Genomic DNA, 10434 nt, shown 5'->3' on the forward strand with positions numbered 1-10434 from the left:
GCTTCGCGGGGGCTTTCCCGGCGAGCGGGGACTACTCTTTGTTGCGGTGCACGGGCTTCTCACTGCGGTGGCTTCTCTTGTTGCGGAGCACGGGCTCTAGGCACGCGGGCTCAGAGTAGTTGTGGCTCGCAGGCTCTAGAGCGCAGGCTCAGTAGTTGTGGTGCACGGACTTAGCTGCTCCTCGGAATGTGGGATCTTCCCAGACCAGGGATCGAACCTGTGTCCCCCGCACTGGCAGGCAGATTCTTAACCACTGCACCACCAGGGAAGTCCCTGACTCAAAATAATTCTAAGAGACAACTAGAGAGACATATTTTACGTACCCCCCCCCAACAAAGGTGACCTTGAACAAGTGACAACCTCCTTTTGGGTTTAGTTTCCTCATCCTCATCCTAAAGTAAGGATACTCACGGTTTCTTCCAGAGAGGATTAAAGGCATATAAGAAGCTCAGACACAGCAGCTAGATCATGGCAAGTGCTTGGTGAGTATGGGCTGTTATAACCATTGTTCCCATTTTAGAGATTCAAAAAATGAGGCCCATTTGCTCAACATAGCACTGCTACAACAGATCAAGAATTTCATCCTGGACCTCTGAGGTCTCCCAGACCCCCACTACCACCCAACCCCACTTCCACAGGATGTTGAGGAATTTGCCCAGTGACATAGTGACATGACAGCTACCCAGTGACATAGCCAAGCCCAAGACTACGGCTCTTAACCTCCGCACTCACTGAATTCAAACACTTCAGGAAAAATGATATATTTTAAAAAACGAACAGAACTCACTTTTTATAAATAACCATCGCGTTGTAAATGAATCCTACTGATGATTCGTGACTAACTTGACTCTTGAAAAGTCAATGACATTTCCTCACTAATCTGGACTATGCTTTTATGTCTGGTAAATGGCTAATGGCTGTGTCTCCTACCCAAATTATTCCGAACTGATGAGTTTATCTGATTTAAGTGCACTGTGGAATTCATGTGGCTGCAGTGGTGTCAGAATTCAAACACCTCTTGGATTCATCTAATACCTCATATGAATTCCTCAAAAGTATACCCACTGCAGTATCAACTGACAACCTGCTTCCCTCTCCTTGTTAAGAAAATAGTATCACAGACCCAAAAATAAGAGCAGTTGTCCTATTTTCTTACATGGAAGTGTTACATATTCCATGAACTATGCTTTCATTGCTTCTTTTTTAGTTGCTAGATTTCGGCAGCCAACTGTGTCACTTTGCTACATCCCCAAAATAGCTAAGTCGAGTAGTTTAAAATCATATTTTGTTGTTTGGTCAAAAAACCATCATGCTGATTTCAGTCTGCAAAAAAACTGATTAGAGGGCAGGAGCTTTGCATGCACAGTGTGTGGTTCTCTCTTGTATACTCTGCAGGTCTGAATCCATGAAGACATGGAGACAAGGGCATACGTGTGTTCAAGTGTCACGCAAGTACAAAATAAAAGCAACACCCAAAGACTACTGTTTGCTTCCCATTAGTGGCACACAATTAAAACCCAGAAATGACAGTCAAAGGTAGACCCATTCTCCTTGGTTACCACACAGCACAGTAGGCCTTACAAGGGGGATGGGCATTCCAGGGTGCAGGACCAAGCAGCTCTTTCTACAGAGGATAACACCACACAGGGATCTTGCGTGGTACATTTTAAGCCTGCAGAAAACATTTATCGCCTTTTAAGCAGGGAAAGAGGAGCCTCCTTTGCGATGTGAGCAAGGAGGTTATCTCAGACTTCATGGAGGCTTTCTCATTTCTTTAAACCTCAAAATGTAACCATTTTACTAATTATATGTGGGATGCCCTCATGCCAGCCTCCCTCGCCCTCAAGAGCAAATCCAGGCACAAAAATCATCATGCAAGTTTATATAAATTTTTTCAAAATGTTTTTGTTTTTACATATGTCTTTTTCAGTTCAATTTTCTTCTTTCTCTATACTCCTACCCAAATCTCTTTAACACACACAAAAAATGGTTAATTTATTGAGCACTTACTATTTACCATGCACTGTGCTAAGTCCTTTAGCATGCATTCTCATTCAAGCCTCACAAAGACCTTAGGAGTCAGGGTCCTATCACTATGCCATTTTGCAGAGAAAGAGAGGGCAAAAAAGTGAGGCACAGAGAAGTTAAGTAACTTGTCTAAAGCAGTACAGCTAGTAATGGCAGAGGCCGATTGGCTCGAGATGATATTCCGATATATTTTAAACAACTTCCCACAGCTACATGACTCAGAAAGGAAATAAAAAGTATTAACAAGTTCTAGGCTCCTAAAAGATCTCTCCTTTTCATATGCAGATAAAATAGTACAGTGATTCTCCTTCAGTGGAGAAGTTGCCTTCCATCCTCCACCCCAAAAGCAGCAGGAACACCACCCAATTCAGTTAAGGGGGCTCCGAAAAGAGAAACCGGGCACACCTGGAACCTGGTTAGCTAACTGACATTCCCCGACCCAGCCCTAAGAGCACTTTTTACAATGGTTTTTTTTTTAATCATCATATCAAGTGCTGTAGTCATAAAAATTTTAAGACTGCATAGGCCTGGCAAGCCAACTCACAAAGATCATATATTTTTTCTGTCAAAACACCAAACATTTTGCTACAAGTCATACCAGATGAAATGGCCCCTCCAATTATAGGTGTCCCTATAGAAGGAGACAACTGCTCATGAAGCCCTCTAGCTACCTCAAGCGATCTTGCACAGCCATCGCTGATAAACCTCACAGTCCTTCTCATAATAGGAAAACCCCACAAACTTATCTGTTATATATTTCAATCATCACAGGCTTTTCTGAAAATGAAATTCACCTACATTACTTCCAATCTTTTTTTTTAAGAGACATTAACAATTTCTTTGTCTTGAAAATGAGACAAAAAGGAATTGTAGGAAAAAAGCAAGGAAAGGTAAATGGTATTTAAAAACATGCATCATTTTTGGAGTGATTTTTTTGGTTAGAACTCCATGTAAACAAATAAAAAATAAAAAGTCAGGGGCTTCCCTGGTGGCGCAGTGGTTTGGGAGCCCGCCTGCCGATGCAGGGGACACGGGTTCGTGTCCCGGTCTGGGAGGATCCCGCGTGCCGCGGAGCGGCTGGGCCCGTGAGCCATGGCCGCTGAGCCTGCGCATCCGGAGCCTGTGCTCTGCAACGGGAGAGGCCACAACAGTGAGAGGCCCGCGTACCGAGAAAAAAAAAAAAAGTCAAAGCAAAGTCATTAACAGAGAACTTTTTTTACAGGTGGGCATTTGCTCTTGTGAGTGCACACAACACTGCCATAGTTCTGGAATTGGGTCTTTTACAAGCAAGATGGTCACTTCCATTTCTCAGACAGGCAAACAAAGGTATGGGATCGTTTAATCATTTGGGAATACTTACTGAGGGTCTAATGCGTACCAAGGTAACCTCATTCTGGTTCAAATTCAGCAAGGGCCCAGGGAATTCCACAAGCAGCTCTCACCGCCTGTTGGGGGCAGGCTATTCTCAGAAGAACATTCTCACTTTCCTGAGCCCCTCCCTCAGTAGCTACCAGCTTTGCCCAGATCAAGCTCAGACGGAGAACTAAATGTGGAGGCAGGGCACATCTCCTTCGCTTCCTTTATATTGTTAGATACACAGACCTTTTATTCTTTACACAGCCAGCCAAAAACGCAGCTTCACTCATTACCACCCCTCACCTGATAATGGTCAACCTATAACCAAAGCCCACCAAGAGCTTACTGGGGGATTCAAGCACTTTTATCACTTTTGAGATAACTTCAGATGCTTTGAATTTCTCCCATAAAGTCTGATTTATGAAATGTGACTACATGAAAGATATGCCCTAGAATTAAAGTGTTAATCACAACTTTTCTTCATTCTTGCAACTCAGAATGCACACCTATGTTACAGCTTTATCCTGCTTAGGAATGACATTGCTGAAGGTATATTCAGATTTAAAAAAAAAAAAAAAAAAACTTTCACCATAAAAGGAAAGAGGTAAAGCAACAAAGCACCAGCAACACTTAATTGCTTTCCTCACCTAGGTATGGCTAATGTGTCCAGGCTGTCCTTTTGGTCAAGAAGTTTCCAGGAAAATGAGGGAGGGGTAAGGAAGTAGAAGGGGATAATAATAATTGTTCTGAGGCATTTTAAATGCTCTTTCATAAAAAGCAAGAAAGTTCATTTCAATTAGTGCAGTGACATGTAACTGATTATACTACAGTAACTTGGGAGTTTTTCAGAATAGAAAGATGCATCAGAAAGGGTTTTTGTTTTATTTTGCTGTGTTAAATCATCAGCATTCCCCATACTGCCTCATTTAAACAATGTTATCTTTTATCCTGTGAAAACGGGTCCATAATTAAGGGGAGATGCCCAGAGCTTCACAACTGTTTAGTTCTTTTTCTCATTTCAGCCAACCTTTCCAATAGCCATTCTGCCTGTGGCAACAGCAACTTCCCTACTTCCAAAAGGTCCTGTCATGCCTATTTGTACTAATATTCTTCATCAACTCTGTAATATGAGCACTGTTTAGAAGGAAACATCGAAAATTTTATGCCATGACTGCATTAGAGGGAACCAAGTTTCAAGACTGGATAAAGATCCTCCATTTTCAAATAAGACACTTCGGGGAAGGGGCTGTGGCGGGGGGGCATGGTTTCTCACCCCATCCCTGAAGAGTAAGACTGCTGACTTACAAATGTTACTTTTGCATTTTTCTAATAAGTCCATAGAGGCTGTCCACCAGGACTAAAGCATGTACATGCAAATACACCAAGAGACAGCTCAGAGGGAGATTTGCAGGACATCAATCGTGGATCCTCTGATTCTGACACATCCAAGGTACACAGCAGAGCTTACCCATCTGAAATGTTTCCAACATCAGCCTCCTAGATGTAATGTAATTACTGTACAAAACATCAGAATCAAAGAGAAGGGTTTCAACTCTGAGGGCAGAAAGAGAAGTCAATTAAAAAAAAAAAATTAAGTTTCCGCTGAATAGCTTAAAAATGTAAAATGTTAACCCTTCCAAATAACATAATTTATTTGCTGTTGGAGGCACTTAAATTCTCAATGGAGATATATACACCAAATGCTTAAATGAACTGTGTGTAAGATTTGCTTTAAAATAATGAGGTGTTGGGGAGGATGGGGTGGGTAAAGGAAGAGGGAAAATTGAGTTGTAACTGTTACAGCTGAGTAGGGGGTTCACAGGGTCCCATTATATTTTTCCATTTTTGTAAGTTTTTCCATAATAGAGTATTTTTTTTAGATGTCAGAAAACAACGTCCTATGCACTACATCATGTTGATAACACTTGTGCTCTGGAAAATGGAAACATCAGTTGAAACATTAATGGCGACACGGGTCCCACACCTGCCATACTGCCGTTGAGAGACTAAAAGCCACTGCTTCCCATCCTCTGGGGAAAGACTCAGGCCAGGGCAATGTTTCCAAAACCCTCCCAAATTAAAGTTACCCTCTATCTTTCACAGGAGCTGAGAACAAATGTATCAGAAAAGTTCGCACAATTCTGAGAGGAAACAAACAAAATAACCAACAAGGGATTTTGGTGAAGATGTCACAAGGAGGACCCTAATCCAACACCAGAATCATCTTTATCCCTCGTGTCAAGCAGGTAAAGCCTTCTCAGGTCAGGCCTGGCAAGAAGGGGCGTCCCAAAGAGAACTCGGGTCCCCACCGGTTGAGAGCCGCCCAGGAGCACCAGGGTGGAGCTGAGGCCGCCTCTCCGCTCCCAGGCGCATCTGCAGCGGCCCAGCCTCCAGCCCCAGCCTCATCCCACCGCGGCCCCACGGCACCTAGGCGGGTGGAGGTGGCGGGAGCCTGACGAGTGGCTCGGGGGCGCCCCCTGAGGTCCAGCAGCGTCGCAGCAGTTTTGGAAAATGGAAAGCAGACGTCTCTGGCTCTTGACATTTTAACTTTGGTTGCAAAGGCTGCTGCTGTACCCTCTCCGGGCGCACTTTCCCAAACCACAGCCCTCCTTCCCCGCGCCTCGCACTACTGCCCCTTCCCTTTCCGACACCCTACGGCTCCCGAACCACGGAATGGGCTATTTATTTACCTCGTAGCGTGAGCACGCACAGAAAATGTGGAAGACGAAAACTGTCCCAGCCCGACGCAGGCGGCATCACTGGTGGTCCCATTTTGGATTTCAAGGCTTCCTCAGACATCAGAAAAAAGAAATCGCGGCTTGGCCCACTGACTGCACACCCAAGTGTAAGGAGAAGGCCAGAAGTGGAATTAGAAATTCCCCGTATTTCGCAAGGCTGCTCCCCTGCTGCCTCCCACTCACCCCCATTAAAACGTGACCCTTAAGAAGTTCAACCCCAGTGTGCACCTGAGCCCACTCAGACGGCAAGTCCACGACACAGGAAAAAGTCTAGGAAGCTCAATGATTAACACAAATACTGAGCACTGGGGAAGCAGGGGGGATGTTTAAGGGTAAACGTCCACACCGCCCCCGGGTCCCAGTGGAGGCAGGACCCTGGTGAGCAAACCCCAGGCCTCGGGTGAGTGTGAACGCACGTCCTCGCTCGGCATCCGAGCTGGGGTTCTGGGCTGTGGCCGGAGTTCCGTGCGGTTCCGGGGACAGGAGAATGCCCAAAGGGAAATGCGAGGTGCCCGAAGAAAAAACAGTGCTTTGCTTCTCTGCCCCTCGAGGCCACCCCCGTGCCTGCAAAGGGGAAACTCGCTGCCAGTCCCCGAGGGCAGCAAGAGCGCCCGCGACCTCATCCAGGGCGCACGACGGAGGTGGGGGAGCCGGTGCACCAAAACCGTGCGCTCGGGCCACCCGGGGACAGGCGGTTATGACAAGGGGGAGCAGAAACATCGGGAGGCAGGTTCCTTTTTTTCTGGATAACACCCTCCTCCAAATATCCAGGAGCTGGTGGATGAGAAGGCAGAAAAGCAGGGGGGGGGGGGGTTCCCTGTCCTTAGGAGAGCAAAGGATGAAAAACGAATCGCTCCCTTCTTCCCACCCCTTCCCCGACTAAGGGCACAGGACAAGGCCTCCACCTGGGGGAGGGGGCTGGACAGACCGAAGGGAGCTCAGGGCTGCAGCCTGGGGGGAAAGGGGAGGCTACAAGAGGAAAGAGGGAGACAGCTGGCTTCTGCCCTCCCCTAGTGGAAAGAGGAGGTGGGGGGGTCGGCCGGTGGAGGGCTGGAAGTGGAGGGTCGCCGAGCCGCACACCGCTACGTGCGGTGATTTATTATCTTCATCAATGGCCAATACTTTTCCTGTCTTAACCCGACCAGAAAGGAGCGGGTCTGGGTCTGCCAGCCGCGAACAGCCTGCAAAAGGGTAAAGATGAAGGTAGGCAAGGCGCGAGACAGAAAAAAATCCGCCCCGGCACGAACAGCAATTCAGTTGCCGACCCGCCCGCCCCCCCGCCCCCAGACCCGAGCAGCCCAGCCAAGCAGAGTTGGGGGATAAAGGGGCCGCGAGCCCGGGCTGGGGGAGCCACGAATCTCCCTAAACCGCCTGCTCCCTGCCCTCCTACCGCTCCCAGGCCCCCGCGCCCAGGAAGGCTCCATCGCGCCGGCACCGAAGCTCAGCCCGTGCCCCAGCCCCGAGCCAGGGTCGTCCCTGACCCCCGAGACCAGAACGCAGGCTGCTTCCAACATCTCCAGTCCGCCACGGCCAGCCTCCAGCTTCCATTCCCCGAACACTAGCCTCTCCAAAGAGTCGGGGAGCAGCAAATCAAGTCCCCCCCCTTCTGAGCCCCTTCAACCCTCGCCTGAGCGAGGGACGCACCCTGGGCCCCCCAAACCCACAGAGACATACTCCCCATGGCCCCAATCTCCCCAACAGTCCCAGAGCGCTAGCTCTCCCGAACAGCGGCGGGTCAACAGAACGAGTCTTTTCTCCTGACTCCGACTCCCCCGGGCCCCCTAAACCCGAGCGAGAGACACACTCCTGCGGCCCCTGTCCCCCTCCCCGGCCAGCCCCTGCTTCCACCGTGCCCAACCACCAGCCTCCCAAATTACGCCGCCAGAACCAGCGGAGCGGCTCCCTCTCTCCTCCGCGGGCGTCGACCCTCCTCCACCCTCTCCGGGGTCTCCGGGACGGGCACCCGAGCTCCATGCCCCGGCGGCAACTCCGCATCCCCCGCGCGCGCTGCCCAGGGCCGCGTCCCCTCGGCGGCCGGCACTCACCGGGGAAGCACACGACATAATGGAGCACGGAACTGGTGATTTTCAGGAACAAAATCCACCAACACGGTTCCAGTAACCTCCGCATGTCCGAAAACGCACATCGAAAAGAAGAAAGCGGGGGGGGGGGGTTAAACTTGTTGAATAAGTTCTTGCCTCGATGTAAGCCTTCGCTAAGCCCGGGCTCTTCCCTTGCTAGTCCGCTCTACTGGGCCCCCGCGCTCAGCGGACCGAGTCCCCCTGGAATCCGGGAAGCCGCCGAGCGCCCCCCGGAAAATCTCAAAAAGTGACCGAGAACGCGGAGCCACGCTGGGGACGATCCTCGGCGGAGAAGGGCTGCTTTCCGTTCAAAAAGGAGCGAGCCGAGCGGGCAGGGCGAGGAGTCGGCGGGCGGCAGTGATGCCTGGGGCCCGGGGTAGGCAGGGACCGCAGGCGGCGGCGGCGAGCAGCCGAGGATCCCCAACTTGAGTCGGCAGCGCAGCCCGAGAGCCGGCGGGCGGCGGAGGGGCTGAGCGCGGCGCTGCGTCTCCGGGCTTCAGGCAGGCAGCTCCTTCCAGGGCCCGGGGAAGGAAGAAGGCATGTTTGCGAGCGGGGAAGGGGCGGGTAAAGGCGGGGGGAGCGAAGAGCCCCCCAAAATAGAAACAGCCAGAGGAAACCGAGGGAAACACAAAGGATCTCAGAGGGACGCTGGGGCGAGGGCGCCTTCAGTCCATGCTCCTGAAAGTTGTGGCTCTGGCGCGAGCTGGGGAGGATCGGGGAGCGCGGGGCTGGAAACTAGCCATGCCTCCATACAGGAAGTAACATGTGAGCATGGATCCTGGCAGAGACTTTAAAGCCGGCGAGCGAGCGAGCAAGGGGCGCGCGGCGGCGGTGGCGGCGGCGCGCGACCCGGGGCGCGCAGCCGGGCTGCCGGCGGCGGGTGCGCGCGCCCCGTGCTCTTAAAGCAGCCGCACTCGGCTCCCAGCTCGCAGGCGTCTTACAACCCGGTTCTCCCCGCCCACAGCCCCGGGTGCTGCAGTGTCGTCTGGGGCAGTTTCGGGGCTAGGGGCCGCTCTGGACGGGTCTCGGAGAGGAGGAGGAGAGCGACTGCCTTTGGGACCGGCGAGTCTCTCCCAGATTCCCGTCCTGCGAGTTCTTAAAGACGCCGCGCTGCGAGCGGGCTTGGCGAGGTTTCCCCCGCCCCCTCTGCGTTGCTCGCGTATCCGAGACTTGGGGGGGCCCAGTCTCCGGTTTGAGGAGAGGTTGGGGCGGCCTGCTGCCTTTACAGGGCAAGGAGGTTTCATGTTGGGTTTCTTCGCCCTGGCAGCACCGCGGTGGGGCGCTTCCTGCCCGCCCCCTGTTCACTCCATGCTCGCGCCCCCAACCCGGCGAATGCCCCCGCCTGGAAACAAAGCCAAGCGGCCTTCGCACTCGGGCTCCGCGTTGGGGTTTAATTTCTTTCTTTCTTTTTTTTTCTTCTTGGGCTTCCTTTGGTCTTGTTCCCGGCCAGGGAGAGGTGGGGGAGGGGAGAAATATCTATCCTAGGCTTGCAAAAACCAGCCCTTTCGAGTCCCACACACCATTTCCCCGCGCCACGGTAGATCAGTGGCGGAGTTTTCCCAACTCGCCGCTCCACGGGAGGAGGGAAGGTTCCCGCACCACAGCCTGCTGGTGGGGAGGGTGCAGGAAGTGCGCCTCTTACCCCTGGCTGGGTGAAAGCTGCGCCGCGGGGCAGGACCGATTTCCTGGCAGCTACCCCGGGGAGCGGCAACCACTTTAGCAATCGTGGAGAGGCGTCCGGGGGAAATGGAGGACTGGGCTTATCTGTAATGAGTTTTGTCCCTAGGCTCTTGGTGAGAAAGATCTTTATCGCTTAGACTTCTTAGCGCCCTATTTTTCCCCCTTACGCCGTGCTAAAAGTGGGGGATGAGGGCTATTGATTAAACGTGTAATTGAGCCAAGGTGATTAGCCATTTGTAATTTTTGCCTAATTTTTCTTCGTCTGTTTAAAAGCCATCTTGACTTGTTTTTAACGTGCCCCTGCTGTTTCATCCCACCACGCAGGGTCTCCCACCCACCCAAACATCCGAACCGGATGCAAGGTTTTCAAATAATATACAGATGTTCCAGATCCTCCCGCAAGATGTGATTAGGGAAGCACTTTCACACCCACACGTCCAAAAGAAAAATCTTTGAAAAGTTACATTTGGGATTACGGACTAATAAAAGCCAGGAAGTTCCCTGGGAGGGCCAGCGCTCTATCTTTAGCAAAACGGGGGTGAACACCCTCC

At 51.3% G+C, this 10434-nt stretch overlaps 1 protein-coding gene across 5 annotated transcripts in view; it reads right to left on the bottom strand.

Annotated features, from left to right (window-relative positions):
• The window catches only part of PTPRG (protein tyrosine phosphatase receptor type G), a 733896-nt gene extending 724889 nt beyond the window's left edge, over positions 1 to 9007 (bottom strand). For 2 of the 5 annotated variants that reach the window (XM_030867610.2, XM_030867608.2), the window contains exon 1: positions 8168 to 9007. In XM_030867610.2, coding sequence (XP_030723470.1) covers positions 8168 to 8252 — 85 coding nt within the window. In that variant the 5' untranslated portion in view covers positions 8253 to 9007. Of the gene's footprint in view, positions 1 to 6074; positions 6354 to 8167 lie in introns of those variants that run through there. The other 3 variants (XM_060307591.1, XM_060307590.1, XM_060307592.2) reach the window with 3 other exon arrangements.
• Between the last annotated feature and the right edge of the window lie 1427 nt (positions 9008 to 10434).

Source organism: Globicephala melas, chromosome 11, assembly GCF_963455315.2.
Source record: "Globicephala melas chromosome 11, mGloMel1.2, whole genome shotgun sequence".
In the NCBI taxonomy this organism is placed as follows: domain Eukaryota; kingdom Metazoa; phylum Chordata; class Mammalia; order Artiodactyla; family Delphinidae; genus Globicephala; species Globicephala melas.